The sequence below is a fragment of the Aulonocara sp. 'chitande type north' Nkhata Bay genome, linkage group LG4 (genome assembly GCF_057382095.1).
Source record: "Aulonocara sp. 'chitande type north' Nkhata Bay isolate Kocher_YH1m ecotype deep benthic linkage group LG4, A_spYH_male_GT1.1, whole genome shotgun sequence".
NCBI lineage: Eukaryota > Metazoa > Chordata > Actinopteri > Cichliformes > Cichlidae > Aulonocara > Aulonocara sp. 'chitande type north' Nkhata Bay.
In genome coordinates this window covers 24,855,807-24,883,319 of record NC_141347.1, presented here as the reverse complement: position 1 = coordinate 24,883,319, position 27,513 = coordinate 24,855,807, and the positions used below count along the sequence as shown (strand labels likewise).

The 27,513-nt window shown below is 40.3% G+C and overlaps 1 protein-coding gene across 2 annotated transcripts; it reads left to right on the top strand.

The window, feature by feature from the left end:
* Positions 1–3,290: 3,290 nt before the first annotated feature.
* On the top strand, positions 3,291–9,587 carry LOC147332661 (transmembrane protein 235). 2 transcript variants are annotated; one of them, XM_086289338.1, is made up of 5 exons: positions 3,291–3,613; positions 3,698–3,745; positions 4,645–4,722; positions 5,186–5,323; positions 8,285–9,587. In XM_086289338.1, the coding sequence occupies exons 1-5, from the start codon at positions 3,562–3,564 to the stop codon at positions 8,527–8,529; spliced, it is 561 nt and encodes a 186-aa protein (XP_086145464.1). In that variant the 5' UTR covers positions 3,291–3,561; the 3' UTR covers positions 8,530–9,587. The 2 variants fall into 2 exon arrangements, with proteins under 2 accessions (XP_086145464.1, XP_086145463.1); XM_086289337.1 differs by having other exon boundaries at positions 3,291–3,745.
* The last annotated feature ends 17,926 nt before the right edge of the window (positions 9,588–27,513 follow it).

The window sequence follows — 27,513 nt, the reverse complement described above, 5'->3', positions numbered from 1 at the left end:
TGAGAAAACTCAAAAATCTCTTGCATCATGTTGCCTTGAAATTTTAAGTTTTCTCAACTTTTTCTTTTTTACAGTGTACGTGTTGGAGTTGGTGCATTCAAGGAGACACAGCTGAAAACCAGTTAAACTACAAAGAGGCCGGACAAGGTTCGATGTCTTTGAAAACTGCACTGATTAAGATTTATTTCCCAGCCCACACAAATCTATCTTTCCCTTAACTGCCTGGGTGTAAATGCAAAAACTAAAGATTTTAAACCAATTTCCAAAATTGAGAAAAACATGCCATATGAGTACTTCTACCTTTCCTTAGCTGTTCTAACTAAAGACAAGGGAGTATTCAATGTGACTAATAATCTTAGAATTAATAGGATGAAAGTCCTTGTTAGAAAAGTGCCTTTTTAAAAAAATGCCGTCCACAGCCTCCCTTAAGCCATAAGAACAGACTTCACATTTCAGTCTTCTTAATTAGAGAGTAGATTTTTTTTTTTTTTAAAGAAGCAGTTTGCTTGGATCACTTATTAACCATGAAACACTATTACCCTGAAGTGTGCAATTACACTCGACCGGGTCATTAGAAAGTGTATATGTTACACCACTATTTGGATGACATGAGACTGCAGCCGTGGGTGTGCAATGAGCACGAAAAGCAAGAGCAAAGAAGTCTGATTTTCTTTTGTTTTCTGGTGGAAAACGGGGGAAATCCAGCAGACAACAAGAGAATTTCCCGGTGAGATAGCCCAACATAAAGCAATAAAGCTACACGGTAGTGATGGCCCGCTTGAAGCTGACGCTCCGGAGCGTGTGTCGAAAAAAACAACACACTGGTTCAGAAGCACTGTGTCGAGGCTTGCTTCGTTTGGCAAAAGTCACGTGACCAGTGACGTCCGAAGCTTCATTACGCACGTAACTGCTTCGGTACCTGATTCAAACGGATATAAGGAAGTGAATCATCCACGGGATTCGTGGAGTGTGTTGATGGTGACAGAGAGCGAAGAGGTGATCATTCCACTGACAGATATGGAGCCAGCGAGGAAGAGAGGACGTTCTGGCGTGTGGGAATATTTTGAGTTGATTTTGCTCAATTCATTTTATCTGCCGAAGTGAAAAACTTGAAATGTCCAAAATCATGTTTTCATAATGGAAATATCATTACAGCATATGACTTTAGGAACACTTCCATGTGAATTAAAGCTGATGAAGACTACAAAAATGTATTTGACACTATACGTACATTACATTGCTACACAGTTTAGAAAATCATTGTGTTTATTGTTTTTAGGTGATAGTCTGCAGGACCCAGGAATACCTGCATATCTACCAACTTGCAGTGTAGTTCCTGCACTCCACAGCCTCTTCTGTTCCATGCAAGTGGATTTTCTCCAGGGCAGGAGAAACTATTTCTAAGAAAAGAAACAGACTCAGCCAGCGCACAGTAACACTAATCCTCTTTTTAAATGTAAATAACAAAAGGGCTACCTTACATTGATCATGTTTTTACTTTGCAAGTTCTTGATTAGGGGTGGGTTTTGATTATCGCCTTTCTGATTACAATCCATGCTAAACTGAATAAAGTGATATTGATTCATTAAAATCCCGTGTCGATTTGTAAATTAACGTTATTATGCCTGAAACGCCAGCATCTCAGGTTAAACCTCACAACATGTCGTCAAACACCATGCAGCTAAAACAGTAACTGGGAGCAGGTTTACGGATTCTGCATACAAACGTGAACACAGAGCGCGGACCCGACGCGTCAGAGTCAGATTTTGGTGCGTCGTCGGGTCCGCGCTGTGTTTGCCTCTTTTTTTTCCCCGCTGGCTTCTGCAGCTGCAGGTTTCATAACTCTCTGTTTACATCTCTAATTAAGTCTCACATGTGTCAGCTTTCTTTTAATAGATACGAAATTATGGATATATACTGTTAAATGATCAGAATTGTAATATTTCTGACTGAGGCAAAACTTTCCAGATTCCAATCAAATTGAATCGGATCCTGTATCGAATCAAAAATGATTCTACAAATCAGTGACGATGCAGCCGTACTCAGCTCCCTAAGCATTTTCCCTTTCCAGTTCACAATCAATCCCACCCCTGGGTCAAAAATATGTATAGGACAATTGGCCTCATCTAATATTTTGTATGAACCTGTCCAGCTGTCCAGTGATTAAACGACAAGTAGATGGAGGCAGGACTTCACAGCAGGGGCATACTCCATAATGTGCTGTGCATTCTCATATGTATATTATATATATTGCTCACTTATTGTATTTACCAACATCAAGGAGTTATGAGCAAAGAAAGGCCACACCATAGTGCATGTTTAAATAGGGAAAGTTTATTGATCAAAATGTATTACGCAGATACGCATTACATTTTTTTCAGCCCCCCAATCGAGAAAACAAAACCAATTACATGTTCAAAGCAACGGAACGGTGGCCCAATATCAGAGAGAACTCCACTCTTGAGTGAGCAGTGATAATTGAGCAGTCCGTTTTATTTTGCAGATTCAAGCTGCTCTTCAAAATTTTCACCACCAGATGTCACCGGAGAGGACTGTGTTGAAAAGCTTCGAGTAATGAACCGTTTTTCAATACAAGCTTCAGTGCTTCGGAAAGCTTCATTTGGCCATCACTACTACACGGGAATTGCCTCAAAACATCCTGCAGTGGCCAAGTCGGAGTCCAAACCTCACTCCAATTAAGAACAGTGGCAGGACTTGAAAATTGCCTTTTATTCACCATCCCCAGTGCAAGCTGACAGCTCCAGAGCAGTTTTACAAGGACGAATGGGGTGAAATGCTTGTCCAAACCCTCTAGCTGCAGTGAATTCAAACTTTGAAGTGGTGAATAGCATGTTTACATAATTTTGTTTTACAGCTGTGCTTAATTTGTATCATGTCATTAAGTTGTGAAGACGTTACATTAATTCATTTTCTTTGTCTCACTGAAAAAAAGCTTAATCACCTACCTTCTAGACCTTTTTTCCTACTTAAACTCACGTGTGTGTCACGTGGTTTTTTTTCGACACATCTATTGTTGCTCCAGCTATTCAAACAGCCTTTATTTGTTTATTAAATCGTTAATTTCTATTAATATTTTTGTCCTGTCTTTATTATATTACATGTATCTATATTAATCAAAATATAATTGCAAAATGTTACCGATCGACGTTCCACGGATGTAGTTTTATTTTGGAGATCGTCACCGGAAGTGCGTTATATTCCCGCATTTTGACAATTTAAATTGATCGTGGAGCACTTACAGCCACCATGCACACGCCCGGGATCCCTACCTGTTATGCGATGGCACTGACAAAAAATATTTTTTCGTCTAATTTGTCTCGCTTTGCATTTTTTGTTTGACATTGCCGAGCCGGATTTCTTTTATTAATTTGTTTATTTTGCTCTAGAACTATATTTGTGGATGGGGAGCTGGCACTTTGCGGAGAAGGATTTAGCTGGAGCGCTTTTACGCATCTGAAATATTGGCGTGTCGTTGAAGATCCCATTTTACAACAATAAAGAAAGGAAAAATCTTCCCGTTGACGAGAAACTGTGCTTTATATGGGCTGCACGATGAAGTACGGACTGGTGGTTCTATCGGCTGGGCTTACAGGTTTGCTCAGTTTTTGCTTCCTCGCCGTAGCGATTGGGACTGATTATTGGTACATAATTGATGTGAACAAACCCAACTACACAGGTTCAGATGACCTGAGTTCCCATTCTGGACTGTGGAGAATTATTGAAGGTATGTCAGTTTAACTTCATCTTTAATGAGCTGTTATTGGGGTCTTTACAGCTGTGCGACTTGTTAAAAATCAGCCATCATATTCGCATAACTTTTGACCTGCGTCTCACAGAGGTAATTTTGAGAAGCCTCCTCAAAAAATTATAAAAGTTCATTCTGATTTGTGCAGATTTCAAATTGGCACACTAATAAATCCCTTGATTTCACTCTAGTTGGTTACATGCAGTGCTGCAGAGGTTTAACATTGTCTTTAGTTTCTGATGGATCAACAGCAGTCCCTCATTTAATCCTCATTGGTCTAATCTTAGGTGAACTTGATGCACGGAGAAGCTGATATCCCAGTGCCTTTATATTGGAAATGAGAAGCATGGGGATATTCTAAATGACGGACTACTCAAATTCTTGCAACATTACCTTGAATCCACAGAAATTCAATTCTCATGCAGTGAAATGAAGCCTGAAATGTTCTAATTGTGGAATACAGTTTGGGTAGGAAAATGGCTTTTAACAGTAGCAACTTTTACCCCACACATACCAGTTTCTGCAGCCACCTGCAGGAGAACACACAGGAGACCAAGGAGAGCTTGTGAAGGATGGTTTTGGCACAGCTGCAATATATTGTGCTTCCAGCTTGAGTTCCCAAATGTGTTCTATTTGTTTCGGGCGGCACCCACAGTTCATGCAATAAATGCCAAGTAATGATCCAACATGAAACTAATCAGGCAGTGCTCACCTGGAGATTCCCTAGCAAAAAGGGAAACTATTATTTATTTTCTAATATTGTCTACTATTCCCACACTTAATACCACATTTTTTCACATCTAAGAGCAATTTTGCAAAGTCCCCAGGGCTCTGCCACTGGTCCTGTCATGTGTAACCTTTTCATTTGACATTTTCAGGAGCAAACTGGAGTTCAGTCACCCCCTCTTTCACAGCAAATATGTCCAACCTGACAGAGGCAGAAAGGCACCTTGTCGGTGAGTGGGTTCCTTGATCAAGTGATGCATTTTAAAATGGTAATGGTAGCCACACGGGAGTATGTTCTTGGCAGTAAGGATTAGAGGTCTGATTGGAAGCCCAAAACATCTGCATTTGCAAGATATGCTATGCAATTAATCACATCCTGCAAATTAACATGACGAGATTGGGGGTTTTTTCCCTCCAAGTGTGCTTTTGTAACTGCGCTTACTAGATAAAATCAGTTTTGTTAGGGTTTTCAGGAACACTTCCTGCTTGCAACGTTGACAAATAAAATGCAGTAATAAACTGTCCACTGTGGGAGAAGAACTCAATGGAGTCTCTGCTAGTTGATTTCAGTACTGACAATGGGAACAAAAAATCAGCAGGACCCTGGATGATGGGAGTCAATTGGAAAATCGCTGATTTAAAAAAAAATATATATATATATTTATATTTTTTTTCAAATGTGTGTGTTTGCAGGCTTGCACAAAGTAGTGGTCATTTTGTTGCCTCTCAGCCTCGTCCTCCTGGTGTTTGGCTGGATCTTTGGACTTGTCAGCTCATTGGCCTCCAGTCCAAAGTTGCTGGCTGCGTCAGCATCCTACTTTCTCCTCTGCAGTAAGTCCCCACAGAATTCCCTTTGTTTTCTTTTTCTGAGCCCGGATTCACACCGTGTGCTCTTGCTTGTTTATGTCGGCGTGCAAGACGCACAGCAAACGTGAAAACGCACGTGGGCGACACATCGTGGTCTTACAGGTACGTTGCGCGTGCATCTAAGAGACCCTGAGAAGCGCGTTTTCAGCTGTTCTCTCTCACATCGGATTTGGTTGTGAGTAGAGGCTCCAGTAGTATCTAATTTCAGCCTTTATAGACATAAACTGTGTGCTTGAGCTGGCCGATGGCCAATGAGAAAACGGTGATTATAGTTATGTAAATATTTTATCTTGAAGAAGACGAATCGGCAGCAACGTATTAAATATCTCTGTGCGGACATTAAAAATCCCATTCAGCTTAATTGAGTTGAGTTAGGTAATGATCTTTTCACACAGACTGTTATTAGAGTGGTGAAGATGGGGATTTAATGGTGAAAATAAGGATCCGAGGCACAGAGCACTTTTGGACTGCTGTGAGCAGCACTTCTCTCTCCTTTCGGTCTGTTCCTTAGATTTTGTGAATAAACGATAAACAGCGTGACTATCTCCATTCAGATGCAGACATAATGGCACAGTGAGAGGTGGTATGACGGCATCATTTGAGGCGCCACGTGCTAAAAGAACATATTCACTGAGCTCTACCATGTTGAAGTGTTTGGTGGGAATAAAACTAGTATGTCCAACCCAACTTAATCGGGTGCTAAATGCTCTTTAACTCGACATCCCTGACAGTGAAGTCTGGCATGTCGAATTGAACCCACCCGAGAATAGTACGAGTAATTGTTTGGTGGATTGATAGCTAGTGAGTCCTGTTTGTTGTCCGCTCTATCCAGACAGCACATCTCTACAACTCCCAGTTGCAAGAGCATTAATTATAACTTTGGGCGGCGTACCGACTTGATTCTCCTAACACAGTTTGTAAAGGTGGGGGGGTGATGTGTGAAAACAGCTTCAGTGTTTCCCTGTCACATTTGCATTAAATCAAACAGAATTGCAAGCTGGTTCCTGGTGAGCATGAACATAATTTTAGAAACCATACCACCAAACATTCTCAGCATGGAGACTGACGTAATCGATTGCAGCATGGAGGCTGATTGTTGATCACAATGAAGTGGCTCAAATTTACTGAAGAGCTTGTCATTGATTGAAAGATGCAGTCAGACTTCCTCCTGGAATTACCAGTGGGCACTTTCTGATGTCATTTTCCATCTGTCCTTTTTTGCAGGAATTGGTTGCGATAAATTCTATTACGCAGAAAGTTGCTCTTATTAAGAGTCAAATCAGAAACGCTCTCCTAAAAATGTAAGTGCAAATGTGTCATAATCACGCACAAATCACACGTGCTCTGCTTTTTTTTTTCTTTTCCCCTCCTCCTTTAAATGGCAGTGGAAGGGCCTGCTTTTGTCATCAATACTGTAACACAAATGGGGTTTTTTGGGGGTTTTTGGGTTTTTTTTGGGTTTTTTTTCCCCCTCTAGTGAAGGGTTCAGCTGTTGAGCAGCTGCCATAAATATCCATCAAAGAATCCATTTGATTAGGTCTGAACTCAAGTGGAATGAGATTGAATCTCTATTTGGTTGAAATTGAGGGTAAATGCGCAAATCTGTGACAGACATAGGACTTATTATACAGTGTGCCATCTCTGCTGACATGCTCAACCTCCAGTGTCACATAGAAACAGAGATAATTTAATGCTTTCTATCGAATGTCCTGTCCACGTGTGTACTCCAGGAGACCCGCAAGCACTAAGCTCTGCCACTTTCAAAACCACTGATCATATAAAAGAAAAGAAAGCGGGCATAATGGATGTCTGTGTTATTGTGCTTTCTCCCCTTATGCGGTGCATTCGCAGTAACTACGTATTTTAAGTTTGATATTTTGGTGAAGGTCTTCGTAATCCCACTCGCACCACATACTGCAGCACTGATGAATCTCTTTGGATTTTTCGGCGGGGGGCAACCTGCTATAAATATGAGCTATAGCAAAGCTGACATTTCTATCTCGGGAAATATGTAATAATGTCCTTCTTTAGCTGTTCAGCTCAAGGTTTTAAAAAAAAAAAAAAAAAAAAAATACATTCACTTCATTCACATGGTGGTATTTTAATTAGTATTGCTTTGTCAAGTAAGCTCAACAGATGTTTAGTAAATTCCTAGCGTGGCATCAGCGGTGTAACAGCATGAGTCTCACATAAAGTGTTGCACAGATAATGTACTGTACTTGGGAAATGCACACACTTTCTTTTTGCTGATGTGCAAATTAACCACAGTACATGCAAAGGAAGACCACAGCTGTGACTCTTTATTTGTTTTGGGGTTTTTTCTTCTGCATTTAAATCATCAGTAATTAACTAGATTTAATTGCAATTGACGACTGCTCAGACTGGTTTTTCCTCCCTATGAGTCTGACTAAAGGTCGACCTGAATTGCTTATTTAATGGCTCAATGTTTTGAGGTTGACGTTTAATGATGTTATTCTTGTCGGCTCGCCTCTGTGGCAATTGTTATGTGGGACATTTCATCTGTCCGTTTGGGAACACAAGAAATCAAAAAATATTAGAAGCACACTTAAGGCCAGACTAAATTTGGAGCCGCCTTTGTGGGCACGTTTCCTGAGACTGATTTGAATTGACCGGCGCTTTAAATTGGTACACGTGAGCGCGTTTATGTCTATATTATCTTAAACAGTCTACTGAGCAAAGCATGCGTTGGGGGAAGTATTATTTGCTCATCAATGTGTCATTACTGTAATGACCTAACTGTAAAAGCCGATTAAGTGTGATGCATAAAGGTGATCATAGTGCTCAAGCGCTTTGTAATTTTCTTTCCCACTGATAGATCTGTTTCTCTGTTGCAGCTAAAAAGGGAATGTGTTAAAGTCTAATAAGGCCTTTGAGTTGATGAGCTGTCTGTCTGTGCTTCATCAGGTCTTTTCACCTTGTCTGGGGTTAGCGTCTACATCAAATACTCCAATCAGGCCATGGAGGAGTTCCAGCGAACTGTGCCCCCAGAGAATCTCGTCTATGTGAACGTGTCGTTTGGCTGGTCATTAGCCACAGCCTGGCTCTCCTACAGCCTGGAGGTGGCAACAGGCCTGCTGCTCATGCTGGCTGCCAGAATAACACAAATGAAGGGACATTATGACTCTGGTGTAGCCATTGCCATGTTATAGAGTCGCACATTCTGGTTTCTGAGTGAAACTACAGAAATCTTCAATTTTTATCGACTTGATTTTATTTATTTGACTAAAACAGTTGGTCACACAGGCCAGGGGCCAAGAAGATAAACCATTCTGCAAGCTGGCTTTACAAAACTGCAACTGTAGATACAGAAGCTCTTGAACATCTGCTTCATCATTGTTTTCAGAGGCTAGCTGTGACATACTGTCCTTGTAGACCGTGATGTTGTAGAGTAAATCAAACCCAGACATGAAAACTAAGCTTACTCTTCCGAGTAGTTACTGTAAAGATTAGCAGTTTTATTTTCTTATTTATTTTTTTTAAATGTGTTCACATGTTTCAGGCTCGGTGCTGTATAATTTGGTAAGTTAAAGCTTTAAGCAAAGGACCAGTTATATTTTATGGTTTAATTGGTTTGATGCATGCTCGATAAGACTTGAGAGGACTCGAATATGGTTTAGTGTATTTAAGCATGTGTGCATCAGTAATGTTAAGTACTTCATTCAAGTGGAAACGCTGCTGATTCTGCAAAAGTAAACCACCAGGCATTAAAAAGCCACCCGGGAGACTAGACGGTATCAGACTGTAGTTTCTATCCTTTCTAATACTTTATAAAAGAATTACTGCTACACCGTTTCTCCAAATGCCAGGGGAAATTTGCATTGCACAGCTTTTTAAAACCTCCAAAGAAATGATGCAGACGTCAAGTCATTTGGTGCTGAGAGTTTGACTACAGCAACATCTAAATGTTAGTTTGTGCGTCTGTGTGAAACACTTCTGTAGCTAACCCACCAGTCCTTACATTAATCATGGAAATGAGGTTAAAGATAAATGCACTCCTGGGGCAACTGCAAGTTATTTTCAGCAGTAAAGAATATGTGCATGTGTCGCTGCCTGCTTTACTGTCGCCAATGACTCAATATTGTGAGATTCTGTCTGTTCTGGAAAGACTTTTCTCTGTAATTCAAATAAAGTGAACACTGTGAAAAACACAACATTAAGCATTTGCTGTAAGACTTTATGATGTCGTCGTCTTCCTTTTTTTTTTTTTTTTTTTTTTTTTTTTTTAAAAAGCATTCATAACAGACCTTATGTTTTCATAACTGAGCAGCTGTGGCAGAAAAGCCAGATTGATGTTTCATATAACTTGCAAACAGAATTAAAAAGGAGAATATTACCTGTGATTTGAATAAAATTTCACAAATGTGTGACGATTTGTGACAGTTTGATTATTTAAAGCCGCAACTGTTGTTGTGAGGAAATTTGATCACTTTCTTGTGCGGAGTAAATCACAACTGAACACCAGTAGGGCCAAAGAAAACTGTAAGTAACACAGTAGAGGCTCCTTATGGCTTCATCTGGAGCAGGGATGAAGGGCACCCCTCAGCCTGAGTATGTCATCTGTCAGGAGTTGGTGGAGCCAAGCTGATCTTGGAAAAAAACTTCCATCCTGAATGAAATGTGGCCTGTTTCTAAAGAGTGCTCATGCTCAACCAGAACCAGCAAGACTGCTTGCTGGACTCTGCTTTGTTAGACTCTTTTGCAATGGGTTATTTCAAAGGAAAGAAATACAGTGTAATCAAAACTATTGTTGGCATGTCAGGTGGCATAAAGGCGACATGATTATAGGTGAGCTTTAAAATCTTGACTTTCCTGTTAGTGTACCTTCAAAAAAAGCACAATAAACATCTATATATGCCAAATCATTCACCACTATAGTTTAAATATAATTAATGCTGTCCATCTTTGCTGAGGACACACTCTCCAAAAAAGTTCAAAATCTTCTCAAGCATTTTACGTCTTTCTTTTTTTTCTTTTTCTTTTTTTTTTTTTGTCTTGAAGTTACTAGAATGTGGGCATCTGGTTTCTTTTGGTAGAGTCTGTGAATATAAATGAAGCCCCCAGACAGAAAAGGAAGAGTGTGGGGAGAGGGAAAAAAAACTACTGGATATAGAGATGGCCTCAGAGGAATTCAGAGATGCCTGAACAATATGCTGCAACGCTGCTGTCCATAAAAGATGCATTCATTCATATGCAAAGCATCCTTGCAGAGTCAAATCTCTGTGTAATTGGTTATGATTATATAACACAGACTCAGGATAGTTAGTACTTTACTAACATTTACTTTGATAATTGCTGGAACAGCAGAAATAATACACTGCTCAAAAAAGAAATAAAGGACGATTATGCAAACACATCAGATCTCACTAGACAAAAAAAAATCATTCTGGATATCAATACTGATATGTATCATCTGGAGCCACGAGTACTGTGTTAGCAACAAAAGGATACCACTGACTTTGATGTAAAATGATTATTCTCAACCTACACAGGGCTAAATGCAAAGACATCCCAAAAAAAAAAAGTAGAAAAAATAGATGCACCAAGCTCGCAACTCAAAATGGTACTCAGTAGTTTGTGTGGCCCCCATGTGCCGGACAATGAGTCCTAATGAGACAACGGATGGTGCCCTGGGAGAGGGGTGGTCTCCTCCAAAATCTGGACCAGGGCATCACTGAGCTCCTGCACTGTTTGAGGTACCACCTGGCAGCGTCGGATGGACTGAAGCATAATGTCCAAAGTTGTTATATTGGATTTAGTTCAGGTGAGCGTGGAGGCCGGTCAAGGGTATCAATTCCTTCATCCTTAAGGAACTGCCGCATGAGGCCAGGAAGAACTAAGGACCCACTGCACCAACGCAGGGCCTGATAATACGTTTAAGGATTTCATTCTGGTACCTAATAGAGGTCAAGGTGCCTCGCCAGACCATCACTGATCCACCACCAAACTGGTCACACTGAACAATGCTACAGGCAGTTCAATAAGAAGAGATTGTTAGAAGGAATTGAACATGGTTTACAGAATTCAGTTTGCGGTTAAAGTCCCAGAGCCCGTCACAGCAGAATGGGAGTTGTGACATTCCCACCAACAGAGTCTAGATGCTGGTGGAGATAAAGATGGAGACTTGAATTGAGCCTGAGTGACGGGAGAGGGGGTGATGTGGAGAAGATTGGTTTCATCAAGGCATCTGCAAGGAAGAATTACAGATGCACAGTGAGATTTAAAGTACACGGCATGAAGGCTGATTGGCCCGAAGGAGGCCACCAGAAAGCTGATTGGACTAGACCAGTGATGTCACAATCAGCTCGAAACGTGGGAAAGTGGAAGGGATGTAAAGCTTAGATTAGCCGCCAACACCTGGGAAACAGACAGATGTGTGACTACAGATCTTCCTTATTGAAGTTACGTATCATGGAGAAGATCACAATGTTCTCCACAGCTTCTTCGGACCCATTCACGTCTGTCACATGTGCTCAGGACGAACCTGCTCTCATCTGTGAAAAGAATAGGGTACCAGTGATGGACCTGCAAATTCTGGTAACCTCTGCTGCAAGCCCAAATAGACTCCGGGATACTGGGCAGCGTATAGGGCCCACAAGGTGATGTCAGGCGCTCAGGCCAACCTCGTGAAGTCAGTTTTTGATTGACCGGTCAGAGACATTCACACCAGTGCCCTGCTGAAGCTTGTTTTGCAGGGCTCTGGTGCTCCTGAAACAGATATTGATCCTGGTGAGGACCTTAAGGACCTGCTGCTGCTCTGCTAATTTTTTTATAGACACGTTCCCAGTATTGATACATTGCAAAGAAATATAAACCATACAGGTTAAAAAGCTTCATTTTTGTTCAAAGAGAAAATGTGTTTACAGTAAAAAATCGAATGCATAAAACAACCTGAACTATCTGAAAGAAAACTCTAAAGGCTATTCATTATACTGCACATCCTCAGCTTTTAGCAGCCTACCTTCAACATAACTATAGGGTACCTGATAATAAGGGTCTTCCACTGGTTGCTTTCATAAACTGTGGCACAAGGAAAAAAAGTGATGGCCATAACATAAAATGCAATTTTGGCTAATAGTTTTGTAAGTGGAATTTTCAACCCCAGGATATGGACCTGCATTAAACACACTTCAAAATTATACAGCTCAGCACTCTAATGGGTAAAGGAGGGCAGAAGGCTTCGCTAAGGGTGCTCATGACAGAGATAGATGCTTAAGCATTAAAATGTGTGCTTGCGTTTGCCTAAATGTGATTTGCAACATGATCTCATGTGCGTCGGCGAGTCAATCAAAACCCAAACCATGAAACATTGTGTCCACTCAGCTGTTTGTTTAGCAGCTACTGGACCAGTTTCAGATGATACAGAGAGCAGAAAGCTATAAAAGGGGGACCAAAGCACAGTGGCTCAGTCTTGCAACCCTCTTTTATATATTAGGGCTGCTGAAATTCCATTAAACTTTTATGGAACATAATAATTCAATCCGCACTGGCAGAAGAACGCCAAAGCTGGTGCGAATCCATTACTCTTCAGGTTGCGGCCTTGTCCTAGACAGAGTGCAATAATTTTGTCTTAGACAACCTTTAGGCATTGAGTTTTAAGAATCCATTTTTTTTCTAACAGAAACGCTTTCTTTGATCAAAAGCGAGGCTGTTTTCTAAAACTTTCAAATATATTATCAATCAGTAAATTGATCCCATTCAAGAAGTCCTTGTGTGAGATTGATTTGCCGTGTCTTTGTAAACATTTGTCTTGTCATTGAAGTTCTGTTCTGGCCATGTTTCCAAGTTTAATCAGGCTTGTGTTTTTGTTTATGCCTGCACAGTTTGGCAAACGTTTCTGGCTAATATGACGTAGTTCCAACTATTTAGAAATTATAAACATCTGAACCCACTACTCAGGGGATCCAGGGGCTTATTTATGCAGGAAGTATTTTACTGGGATGGTTTCAGTCCACATATCCAATTAGAAGTAAGGGTCACTGCCTATCTGCACAAAATTGTTCTGAATAATCAGCTTTATTTCACAATGAGGCTCTTCTATACAGATAAGAGTGGTTTGTCTAACAATACCTGTCTATAGGGCACGAGAGATCACTGAATGATTTGAGGTTTATGAAATTATGTGAATCATGTGCTACAACCCTCACAAACAGTCACCAAATCTCAGCCTAAATTGACACCTATGGAAGGTTTTCTACTGAGGTGTTAGTCAACAAAACACAGACAGATCGGGGAGCAGGTGATAGCCCAGCACCTTACTAAGACACCTTATTTACTGTTGCTGTGAACAGTGAAGTTTCCATAATATAGTACATATTTCCCAAATATAGCATGATAACTCAGGCACGGTGGTTAGCACTGTTGCTGCACAGCAAGGAGCAAGAAGTGTCACGGCCTGCGGGATCGGCAAGGCACTGATCAGCATCTCTCTCCCCCTTCCCTGTTTTGCCGGGGCGGAACTCATGGCGGGTTCACGCCCTCGGTCCACGCCCTCCCGGATCATGCACACCTGGGCCTCATCAGACCAGCTGGTATATCAGAAGGAGGAGATCAGCTGTTCAACGCTGGATTGTTGTGAGACCCTAGTCAGTACACGTCGAGCCCTAGTTTCCCACTCTTCCGTCTCAGAAAGTTAACATTTGTCTCTCTGTTCTAGATTCCCCGGACCCGTCCCCGTGTTTCCCCGTGTGGAGTGTGTAAGAGGTGACTGGTCACTAGCGGAGAGAGGTTGGCGTGAGCGCATGTGTGATTCCCTTGTTTTCCCTGGAGCCCTGGAACCCCGCCTCTCACATCTTGTATATAGCACTGTCCTCGCACTGTCTGTAAATACACTCGGTGAAGATTTTGTGAATAAACCGTCTCTGTTAAAACACAACTCCGGAGTCCTGCGAGTGGATCCTCAGAGCAACCCGTGACAAGAAGGTCCTGAGTTCAATTCCACCATCAGGTCAGGGTCTTTCTGTGTGGAGTTTGCATGTTCTCCCAGTGTTTGCTTGGGTTCCCTCCAGGTACTCCGGCTTCCTCCCACCGGAGGACATGCAGTTAGTGGGGAGTGCAGTTGCCCATAGGAGTAAATGCGAACACAAATGGTTGTCTGTCCCTGTGTGTTAGCCCTGCAACAGACTGGCGACCTGTCCAGGGTGTACCCCGCCTCTCACCCTATGACAGCTGGGATAGGCTCCAGCGCCCCCCGTGACCCTGAAAAGGATAAGTGGAAGCAAAAGGATGGATGGAACTCAGACATAATGTAATCCAACCATAACAGTTCTGTATTTTAAAGAAAGAGTAATTCAAAGAAAGATAGGAGACCATGTTGCACACAGGGGACAGGAGCTGTGAGACATAAATTAAACTGTTTCATCCATCGATTTCCCATGCTGTATGAAACTAGTGTGTTGTGCCTCTAGTCATTGCTTTCTTTCTGTAGTCTATCATTATAATGAATCTTCCACCCACTCTAATGTTACAGAAAAGCGAATACATCACGAGTCAAGCACAGCAACAGTCTTACTCACTGGGTATTGTCATACTGCTGGAGTGCCCTTGAAACGAAGCAAATTCGAGAACCGCACAGTGAAAAAAGGTCCAATTAACCAGCTGTGGAAGATTTAAAATGTATCAAGCCATTTTTGTGACACGTGCAAGACTGGAGGAGAGTGTTTTTATTAGTAAATGTTCCTCCATGGTTTGCCAGCTGTTGTTAAGTGTCAACACATTAAACAAAGAAAAAAGAATATAAAATAACATACTATTAAAAACGACCGTTGCGATGGAAAAGAAGGGCATTATGCAGCTACGACCGTGTTTATTTATTTATTTCTTTTTCATTTCACATGGAGTAAAGATATTGAGCCACCACAATCGATCACATTCAGGGGTCCCCTGTAATTACAAGGGGAAGAAAAATGTTTTATGTGCCCAAACAAAGACCTCTCTTTGATATACAGCCTCAAGCTGTTAAGTGAAAGGCCCCCAGCACAGACACCAAACTGTGGAGTCTGATTTGGTGCATTTTAAGGGAAAATAGCAGACCCCTGAAGAGGAGACAAGTGAGAGGCACTGCCCAGCCTTCAAATCTTAGGAATGCACTAGTTGTATGCTATGCTATATAATACAACACAAACCAGCCACTTTGTTAGGTACACCAGCTCGCATATATATGATATGAAGCTCCCATTTCACCACATCCCAGGTGCTCTGTTGTTTTAAGATCTCATGACTGTGGAGGTGCTTTTATAAGAGTGAAACATGATTTTTGATCTGTTATCTTGCTGGGAGCACATCAGAAGATGGGTACGGTGTGGCAAAAAAGAGGGATGGACATGGTGAGCAACAATACTCAGGTAGGCTGTGGTGTTTAAATATCATTTCCTTGGGGATTAATAAAGTATTTTGATTCTAATTCTGATTAAAGAAATTGGTACAAAGCACAAATCAAGACTCATCTGACCAGGCAGCGTTTTTTCCAATTTGCTATTGTCTAGTTTTAATGACTTCCCTCAGTTTCCTGTTCTTAGTTGAAAGCTGATATGGTCTGGTGGTGCTGCTATAGCTGCTTACTAGTTTGATGTTGTGCATTCAGTAATGCTTTGCATACCTTGATTGTAACAAGTGGTTATTTGAGTTCCTCTTGCCTTCCACTCAGCTCAAAAAAGCCTGGCCTTTCTCTTCTGACTTCTGACATCAACAAGACATTTTCACCGAGAACGCTGCTGCTCGTTTTCTCTTTCTCAGACTATTCTCTGTAAATCTTAGAGGAAAATCCGAGTAAATCAAACCTTTTTTGAAAAACTCTGTTGCCATCAACAACCATGCGCATCCAAAGCCACTTAAATCCCCCTTTTTCTCCATTGTGATGCTCAGTTTGAACTTCACAGGTCGTCTTTCCGATGTTTACGTTCTAAATGCACTGAGCTGCACAGGTGTACCTGATAATGTGGCCGGGAAACCAGGCTGAAATCAATCATGCTGCAGATTCTGCTCATTTCCTCATATTTTTTATGCATTCTGTTTGCAGGTCAGCAAAGGGTCTGGCTGATTAATTCTCCAACACTTCTTTCTTCACATTTTGATTCACCTCATCTTTCTTCTCCATCTGCTGCGGCCGCAATTTAAATCCGTAACTTCCTTGGACACCTTAACCACATTGCATTGCTTCATTCTAATGCTGCCACTGAGGGTGGGTGTATGTAGCAGATGTCACAGGATTGAGTGGACTCATAAACTGAGGAGGGACTCAATCCCTGGAGGAATGTTTTCTCTTACCAGGGAACCACTTGAAAAGTTAATTAGACCTGTCCCTTGTTCAGTCAGCGCCAAAAGTAATAGGATAATTTTAGAAGCTGAAAAAAACATGGATCTCATTTTCATTTGTTCCCTAGGAAAAAAAGAAAACGTCTTCTACTCAGGTAAGTGATAAAACTTGAGGGATTAGGATAAAGGCACATTGGCACAAAGAGAGTAAAAATGAAGAAAAAGATGAATTGCTACTACTGAAAAACTGGTTTGGGGACTCAAGTTGATGCAAACTATAGTCATAAAGACTGAGACTTTTTTCAATTTAATGCACTAAAAACTCCAGCAATAAAAATTACACAACACGAGGCAGACTTTAAAATTGTAGCCTTTCCCCAAAGATTCCTTGTTCCAGTATTTTGTCACTACATTTAAACTGCTCACTGCATTATAATGGCCAGTATGGGTATATCAGTTTACTGCGCTTGAAATACAATTCTTATATACAAGCTCTGTGATGTGAGGATCTATTTTATTTCATGTAACACCCATTCTATTAAACCTGGGGGTGTATCTCTGTAACTGTAATTACTATCAACAGTAAAATCAAACAAATGTACTTTATCTTTGTGTATTTACTACATGCAACATACACATTTAAGTCACGAACAAAACTAAGCGTACCCCATGCTTCACTTGTAGACCCACTTTTAATAGCAAGAAATTAAAGTTATTGCTTTCTGCACAACTTTATCAGTGTCTCACATCACGGTGGAGGAATTTGGCCCACTCTTCTTTATGATGTTGCTTCAGAGACTTATGAGGATTTGTTTATGCACAGCTCTCTTAAAGCCCCACCCCAGCATTTCACTTGGATTGAGGGCCTTGACTGGACCACTGCATTTCTGTAAATGCTGATCCTGATTGCAATAAAGCAGACTTGGCTTTTGGGTAGGCCTAACTTTTGCCTTTCACCACATGTGGTGCTTTGCCTTATTTCGCAACATCTCCTTTTGTTGTTTGTTCAGATGCAACTTGTAGATGCAAATCTAAGATGTGCTGCTATGGTTTTTCTAAAGTAGAGGCTTTCTCCTGACAATTCTTCCAAATAATCCCTGTTCCTCTATTTGTACTGTCATGAATGCTAACATTTGACATGCTAACTGAGGCCTGTAGAGTATAAACATTTGCTGGGACATCCACTCCTGGGAAGACTGTGGCAGTGTATTAACACACATCTCAATGCACCAGTAAACCTCTGCTTTCATAAAGGTGCTCACACTTGATGAAAATCATCTTTTTCACATGACCGTATGTTTAGTGGATCTAGAAGAAGACGAATGTAAGACAAAATATTATAGTGAAAGATTAACCTTAATTACAGTGTTAATGTACAAAGTTAATAAGAGATGACTGAAATATTTAAGCAAGCATCATGCTGTGATTCATTTAAATAACAGCTCTGAACCTATTCCATATTTGTCATATAGTGTACAGCCCTCAGTTCACATCATGTTAAATGACATGATAGCAGTGGACAGCGTATATAATTGATTTAATAGCATTGTTTTCTTCAAATGCGTTGACAAGTCATCAAAGGCTGTATAAAAGATGGTTGAAAAGCTCTAAAGGAATCAGGCTTAAACGGTACATCAAGTCACGGTCCACCATCAGAGACCTGAATCTCATGTAATAAGACTGGCAGTTGTCTGATGAAGACTCTAAAAGTATGATTTCTACAATGAATACAATGATTGCAGTGAGTTGTAAGATGGCATCTGCCCGGTTAAAAAGCGGCTCAGTACCATCAGCCTCAACCCGAGAAAAATAGAGTTTAGAGGGAATAAGGAGAACATGGCACAAATGACTTTATTTTTCTTCAGCCTTTACCACTATCTCCCCAGCATTTCCCAACGTGCAGTATTTACTTCAGTGGACAAAGACAAATCGTTCCTGTCAAAGCCGAGTACAGTCTTATCTCCAGAGTGCAGCTTCCTTCAATGGAGCTGCCGTTCCACACTGCCAACAACAACAGTCCAATGGAGGCTAATAAGGTTAAATGAAGCCAACATATAATGCAAAATGGGCAAAAAGTAAATTGTCAGCAAGAGCCAGGCAGCATGTTCATGGCTGACTAGAAAATCATGCAGGGTAGCTGCAGCCACTGTAATGGCGCCATGCCTGCCAGAGACATGGTAACCCAATCAACTATGATGCATGCGGTCTTTAATTTGATTCTAGACACCACCTGATTCCTGACCACATTTTCTTTCACTGCTTATATAAATGTACAATGCTTTGGTCTGTGCAAGTAACTAACTAAATAAATAAATGAAATAAGCAAACACACAAACAGACACACACACCCACACCCACATATACACTGGAATAAGCAGCAATCACTCCAGTAGATGCTGTAATTAAATCCCACTGTGTGACAGAGAAAACTGTGCAAGGCAATCAAAAGGTTAGAGATAAAAGCAAATCTGAATAGAAGATTATAGCTTTTGGCCAGACTGAAAAAACAGAAAAGAGTTTTAGCAAAAATACAAGTCAATCCCACGGTGTGGGACGGAGAGATTTCGCAGGTCTTTCCTCCCCACTGCTGTCAGACTCCACAACAAAGACTTTAACTGAACAAACACACGCATCCACACATGTGCAATAACACTAAGTGCAATAATCCTTTCTGGCATCGTTGTATTTTTACTCAGTTGTATATAGCATTCGTATTCTATTTTTATCTTATTGTATATTTTTATTCTATTTTATTCTACTGTATATAGTATATTATTTTATTCTATTCTGTACAGCTGTGTACTGTATTTATTCTTATTGTATTCTAATTTTTGCGTCATAACTTTTGCACTGTCCACTTCCTGCTGTGACAAAACAAATTTCCCACGTGTGGGACTAATAAAGGTTATCTTATCTTATCTTATCTTAAGAAAATCTATCCTTTGTCAAATGCACTAATCACCACATATTAACTCATTCACTGCCAGCCATTGGCAGTGAATGAGTTAAACCCATTGACTCATTCACTGCAATTGACGGCTATAGACGTCAATGGCAGTGAATGAGTTAATAATATTAATATCAATGAAATAATTTAGCAGCTCTAATTTCTGTAAACACAACAGTTATTCTCTCTGGAAATACAGCAAGGTAAAAATAAATAATAATAATAATAATAATAATAATAATAATAATAATGATGATAATAATAATAATAATAAAACAGGTGCATATATACTGTGAAACTGACAAACAGCGCATCTTGCACATCCTGTCCATGAGGTCCACCTTGGAGTGTTAAGGTCATCATTGCTTAAAGTCTCCACTTTGTTTGTGCTGTTCCACGTCTCTCTGCTGTATTTGTAGTACAGTTAAACCAGGGTGAAACTGAATTAAAGCAGCAAAGTCAAAGGTTGCGGAACCAAAACAATGAGCGGAAACAGGTTTAAATTCAGAGAACTGAGCTGAACTGATGAATGGAAAATACTTTTCTGCTGGTTTGTCGCCTTTTTTATTTTACTTTTATAGCAGCAATTCCCAACAGCAGTTACCTCGAGGTATTTTACATTGTAAAGTAAAGAAAATACAACATGAAAAGAAACACCAAGCAAGCACTCAGCAACAGTGGGAAGGAAAAACTCCTGTTAAACCGGAAGAAACTGCTGGGTGAACCAAGTTCTGTGAGGGGCATCAATTTGCTCCGACCATTTGATGGATTAAAAGAAAAGAGGAGATGAAAAAGTTTAGCACTAGGAAACCAGGACAAATCATACAATATAGGAAAGACGAGGTGCAGTTTAATAACATGACATAGTGGTGGATAAGCACAGAGGGGGTGGAGAAGAAGTGCTCAGTGCATCATGGGAAGCCAAACAGCAGCCTGAGCCTACTGCGCCATAACTAAGGAATGGGAGTATCATAATGCTTGGCCAACAAACTAATAATTAACAAATGTGTAGCTGTGTCCCCTTCAGAACGGAGGGGGCACATTAGACAATAACAATAATACCAATAATGAAAAAATAAATGTGTTTAAAAAAACTGATTGCTCATAAACACAGAAGCAAAAAAGCCCAATAGTAGTAATAGATGTGCTCTTGTTGCTTCAATGTGATGAGCACAAGTTTGCTCAAGCTTTATCACAAACTCATTATGCATGCACTAAGCCTGTAGGCGAGTAGTTAATCATCCAGATGGTCCCATAAACTGTCTGCAGCAGTCACACTGAGCCGGGTCGTAGAAGAGCATCCTTTTATACACTAGGTGTCAGCATTTCCCCATTCTCTGTGCTTGTTACAGTATACAAACACTACCCACACAAAAGCAGAGTCAAACAGACCTTCAGTATACTCAAATTCAGCAGCAATACAGACTTTATTTATTTATTGCTTTACGTCAATGATTTTATTACATTTCTTATAATTTTGTGAAGTTGCATTATAAAAATTAAGTGTTTTTGCACTTTTCTTTCTTTGCGATGCTTTATGCGAAGTTTGTAATTTTGTCACATATCAATAAGCTCCTTCATACTTGGTGGGTGGATGTACCACATTCACACATGACCGCCTTCTTTTCATACTGAAAGCCTTAAGTCAAACTTTCCACGTGTTGCAATGTACTACAATGTACTGTTCTAGCATGGGCTGTACAAGCTGAAAGGGAATCTGTTACGAACTATTGTTTGCATGCATACCAATGACACAATTACTCCATGCTGGCATACGCTGTCACGCTTGTCATGTTATTCAAATAGCACCATGCTTCCAGTAAGGCCCAGCAGGGTGTGTGCCCTGGCAGTGTTTCCTGCTATTCTACTCCATTACAGTAAAACTTCTGTGCAGAGTCTGGTATCAGCACTTTGGAAAAAGCTTCCTCCACTGAAGTCTATGCAAACACTTCTTGTCATTTTTAACCCGACTCCTTTGCATGAACAACTTCCTTGCATTTTGCATGCACATTCAGAAAAAAAACATCACCGTACTAGACCGATGAGTTCAGGTTCACCTGATCCAGCAGTGTAATGGCAGTAACAAGTGCAATAAATGTTTAGTGCACTCAAATGACCCTACATAAATTTTCTCTTCCTGCTTTTTTTGGAGAATTACAGGGAAATGGGTCTGTTTTGAATTGGAAACTGTTGGCTTCAAGGTTGGGGTTAATCCTGGTCTATTTTACCCGGGCTTCTTTGGAGGGGAAAAAATTGTACTGGGGGTTTTCATTTGGATGATGTTAATTCCTGTGTCTTGTAAGAGAAAATAAAATCCTTTGTTTAGTGTTTCATGGAATGTCTTTTTGACCCATTTTTAATCTCTTCGTGTTGTGGCTGAACAAAGGCTCACATTATGGTCTCTTTGCTGTGTGCAGAGAGAACAGCGTCTCCCTCTGCAAACTGCTCTGAGTCACTTACTTTATGATAAATAAACAAACAATGGTGCAGTGTTTCCAAGAACTTATTTCTGTCCACTCATGTATAACATCTGTCCACTTCTCTGTCTGCTGAGTTCACTGTGGCTCAGCTGAGATGTGTGTTTGTTCCCATAGAAATGCTTCAGCAATAACATTCTGAAAAACATGCCTTTCAATCTGCCTGTTCCTTTGACCAGACGGTCCCACTGTAATTCCACAAAAAAGCCATTACAGCTCTTGCTCAAGCTTGCTGTACTGTTTTCAAAGATGAAGCAAAAGGCTAGCCAAAATCGGATGGACCAACATGAGCTCACTGCTAGTGTGCTGCCAACCCTATAGCCCTCCATACACACCAGAGTTCTATGGAAACCTTTCGCTCTCCTCGTTTCCTCTGTCTCTGCCATTCATCTTTAAATGTAACACCACAACCTGGAATTTGGATGTGATCACAGTTTTTGTTCAAGGGCAGTAGCCAGGTGTTAAAGCAATCATTTTTCCACCAGCTCTTACTTCATGTGTGCTCTTTATTTCTCTCTACTGATATTACATTCTCTTTTCCACTCTCCCTCTCTCTTCACATAAATCTGACCTGAGCCGTATAATTTGCTTGTTTTTTTTTTGGAGGGCTTTGTTCTGTCTGTTCTTTTGAGCATTTGAATGATATAGCTATCGGCAATTATTTCAGAGTGTGGTGCAGTCTGTCTAACAACTCTCTAAAAGTCCAATAGGTAAAGGTCAAAGTTCGGAGAAATTCCACTCACTCTCAGATCGCAGTGATCCCACAGATATTTGTTTAAAGTTAATGATTAATCAGCTGGCTTTCTGTTAAATTCATTTTTGACACGGTGGTAACTTGTCATGCGCTTATACTGAAACACCAGACCTGTTCTTGTCTGGTTACTGGGAAAGAGGAAGCAGTTGAGCTAATCTTTAATATTGTGTCACAGACAAAATTCCATGTTAGTTGGTCTTGTAAAGCAGAAATTCAGAATAAAATATGTAAAGTACAGCTGAAACTGTGCAGGCTTGTTGATCTTGAAATAAGCAGAAATGTGGTTGATAAAATGTCCGTTTAATATCAGTTCCCGATCAAAGGAGTTTCTGAGGAAGTTTTCAGAAAAGAGCATTGTTTATTTCTGCTACATCAGCCCCTGTTGACCGCAAACAGTGTCCAATGTTTAACTTAATAACAGTGTCATACATTATGTATATACCCAATATTATTCACGTAGGAATTTTGCAGGACGGGGGGTTAAGCTTACATTGTGGTAAAGATGCTCCTGTACTTTTAGCTATGCAAAATTGTTATAAAGTAGCTATTTAAACAGCTTGTATAGTGGTTACCTCCATTTAATTTAACCCAGATGTATTTTATTTTATTACAACAGCTAGTTGATAAAAAAAAAATGATTAATGTAAAAAAGAAATTGTTAAATACAACAAATAAATAACAGTTATTTTGAATAATTAGCATGATATAAAAGCTAACACACTACAGAGGATGACCAGAACTGAAAACACTTAAAGACTACCACAGCAGACTGTGGTCTTACACTTAAAGATGTAAAATGTTGCTGCATTGTCCCTTTTTCTCCTTTTGTATAACCAAATCTACAGTTTTTAAATAAAAACTGAGTGGTATGAATGGTATGAATGATTCTATATATAGCATTTAGAGTAGAAAAAGTATTTAACACCCTCCTGTGAGTTGATTAAAAATGGAACTGTCTCCTGCTTGCTTGTCTGGCTGTTACCTGATCCACTCGTGCAGCCTGGTAGCTGCACACTCGATGGCATTACCTCAGACCAGAGGATCTTGGATTTCTCTAGGCAGAGCAAATGGACTCTTGCCCAGTCACTTTGCAACAGCAGAGCTTTCTATCAACTGCATCCCCACACAGTAATTTTAATAACCTTGTACTAAAGAATAGTATGTGGCACTAATGAGACAGTTTTGTTTTTTTTAACTACAGGGTGGGCCATTTATATGGATACACCGTAATAAAATGGTAATGGTTGGTGATATTAAAGTCCTGTTTGTGGCACATTAGTATATGTGAGAGGGCAAACTCCTCAAGATGGGTGGTGACCATGGTGGCCATTTAGAAGTCGGCCATCTTGGATACAACTTTTGTGTTTTCAATAGGAAGAGGGACATGTGACACATCAAACATATACCACACCAAACCATCACTTTTGTTGTTCCAACAGTCTTGGAGGGATCCATCCAATGTGGGTTAGCGTCAGACCAGTGGCGGTGGTTTTGTATGTTAACTTCACCATTCACATAAAAGTTTGCCTCATCACTGAACAAAATCTTCTGCGTGAACTGAGGGTCCTGTTCCAATTTTTGTTTTGCCCATTCTGCAAATTCTGTCTGGGTCATTCTCGTTGAGATGCTGCAGTAGCTGGAGTTTGTAAGGGTGGCATTTGTGAGTAGCTAATATCCGCCGGAGGGATGTTCGACTAATGCCACTCTCCAGTGACATGCGGCTCTTGCTGAATGAAGCTAGGACAGCCACTGATGTTTCTTCATTAGTGACAGTTTTCTTGCATCCACATTTTGGCAAATCCAACACTGAATCAGTTTCACGAAACTTAGCAAGCAGTTTGCTAACTGTAGCATGGGAGATGGGTGGTCTCGTAGGGTGTCTTGCATTGAAATCTGCTGCAATGACCCGGTTATTGCGTTCACCAGATGTCAACACAATTTCGATCCGCTCCTCACGTGTTAACCTCTTCGACATGTCAATGGCTGTGAACAAAGAGAAACTTGTGAATAACTCAAAGTTACGTTGAAACCAAGCACACCATTGTTTTTCTTGTGACATTACCAATAAGTTTGATGTGTCACATGACCCTCTTCCTATTGAAAACACAAAAGTTGTATCCAAGATGGCCGACTTCTAAATGGCCACCATGGTCACCACCACCACCATCTTGAGGAGTTTGCCCCCTCACATATACTAATGTGCCAGAAACAGGACTTTAATATCACCAACCATTCCCATGTTATCCATATAAATGGCCCACCCTGTACATACTGAAAAGTAGTGGAAAATTCTGGATGAGTTTTCAGGCAACTATCCAATACTTTGGTATCACACTTTCTCTTTTGTTGCCAAAAGGTGAGCAGGAATAAATAAAATAAAATCCTCTCATCATCCGCTGTGGAATTTACCTATTGTCACTGACCTCAGCCAGCAAGTTTCTGCAGCTACATTCTTAGTCTGCATGAAAGTCAATAGAGGTTTGTTTTTACAAAATAAAAAACCAGCCTGACTTATTTTGCGGGAAGAGGAAGCTGTCATCTCAAACAAGTAAAACTAAATTTTCACAGCCTGTTGCAATATTGGTCTTTTGAGTGCAAAAAACAAAACTTGAATAATTTCTCAAATGAATAATACTGCCTGCTGACCCACATATTACTCTCTGCAAGCTAACTCTGGCACAGATCTTTACTTTCACTGCCGGATACAAAACTACTCTTCACTTCCAAATGTATCTGTGTGCGTAACGGCTGGTGTGCAAGAGTTTGCGTTAGTATAAAAATATATAGAGAGACATTTATAATTTTGCTTATTTCACTGAAAATTCTTAAATTACTCAATCTGGTCTTTAAGTCATCTCTAGGCCATCTCTAGGCCCAAACTCCGCTGCAGGTCCCAAAGTCAAACTGCAGCATTAATTAGAGTTGTAAAACTGTCTAAATTCTTTCATCTGTAATAAAATGATCAGCGTTCTGCTCTACAAGGTGTAACAATTAAGTTTAACATCCACGCATCCATGAAAACAGAATTTATTAAATTTAACGGAGTTAGAAGTTAGCAGGGAGTTAGCTCGCTAGTTTCCATCTAAATATAATATACCATGTTCTGAAACATGTTCTGTTTCTAAAACTAATTAAGACGTACAGCTCTGCTATCACTTCCGACATAAATGAAGACAGGAAAGTAAACAGCAGTGACGTTTGTAGGGTTACTGAAGTTGGGCTAGCTGGTATATAATGATGTGCTACGTGATTGCTAGCGACACAGCTATGTTAGCATAATATAAACAGTGAAGCTGGAGGGCGAACGCTAACTTTTTTCCACTCGATAAAAGTTAACGTGAGGATTCTCAATAGTTAGGGGCAAATGCAGTCGCATGGTAGGATGCTGTAAACTGGCCAAACTTCAATCAAGAGAACAACTGAGATAATCCATCCACAATACGAGGTTACTCATTAATATACTGCTGCGCGGGCTGGGTTGTAGTTACATCATAAGGTTTTAAAAGCTGAGCTTTAAAATGAATAGCGGTAATAAAAACTGAAAGAGGCCGACAGTGATCACTGACTGTTTTTAGGGGCTTGTTGAGATTAAACAGAGCAAGATACAATTCATTAAAACATCTCTAATAAATGCAGGGTAGTTTGCACCCGAAAGCAGGATTCGTCATGCCATCACTTAAAAACCAGATAACGCTTTCTGGGTGAAAGACACTTTCAACCAGCCAAGTAAAGAATTGTCATCGCTCATCTGTTTTGGTCATGTTTAGGGAGCTGCAGTCTCTATACCCTGTCAGGCTGCCTGACCACTTTGGGCCTATTTGCTCAGCAGATAATCCGCATGCCATGTCACCTGGTTGCTATGGCAACGGTGTGGCCATTCTTTCCTGTAAAGAGCGAAACAGCAGATCCATATCCTGCATTAGAAAAAACAAAAAAAGCCCTAGAGGGTTTGGCTGAGAATAATCTCTTGATGTGCTTTGTCTTCTTTGTCTGTTTTCTCTCGCAGTCGCAGTTTGTCTACCTTGTGCTTCTATTCTCCACATCTATTCATCTATTTTACTTTTATTTCTATGCAGTAATTTGACTACAAGCTGTCCTAACAGACTGAAGTGACAGTTTGCCAGTTGATCTTTTTGGTAGGTCTACACATGTGACATCTGTTTCCTGATGATCTGTATACCTCACACTTCTGTGAGGCTTACGTGGAAAAAGAAGAAAGTGTACCTTTTATGGAACTTTGAGATGCGCTATAAAGCTTTCACTCGTCTGCCGATAAGTGAAATGTACTTTTTTGTCTCTCTTTTAGACACTAGCATACTGATCATTTACTTCCTTATCAGAAAACTCATAGCCACCCTGTTTTGCTGCCTTATCATTTACCATGAAGTAATACTTTGAGCTCGAGAAAATAAACTTCAAAGGAACTGATAACAACTACGACTTCTCAGTAATAAGAGGTTCCTCATAACAGACAATCTCAAGTAAACAGTACTGGCCACTACACTCTATGTTCCACAGAAGATGAGATTTATGATAATGAAGTGAAAGCCAGTGCACACATGTAATGTTTGCGTGCATGAGCTTTTATATCACGAATACTGGCCAAATAACTTCTGAGCTGGGCTGGGCTAGCTGTCCTTAATTAGATGAAATCCTTCTGAAAAAAAGATATGTATTTATCTAAATCCAACCGTGCTGCCAGAGA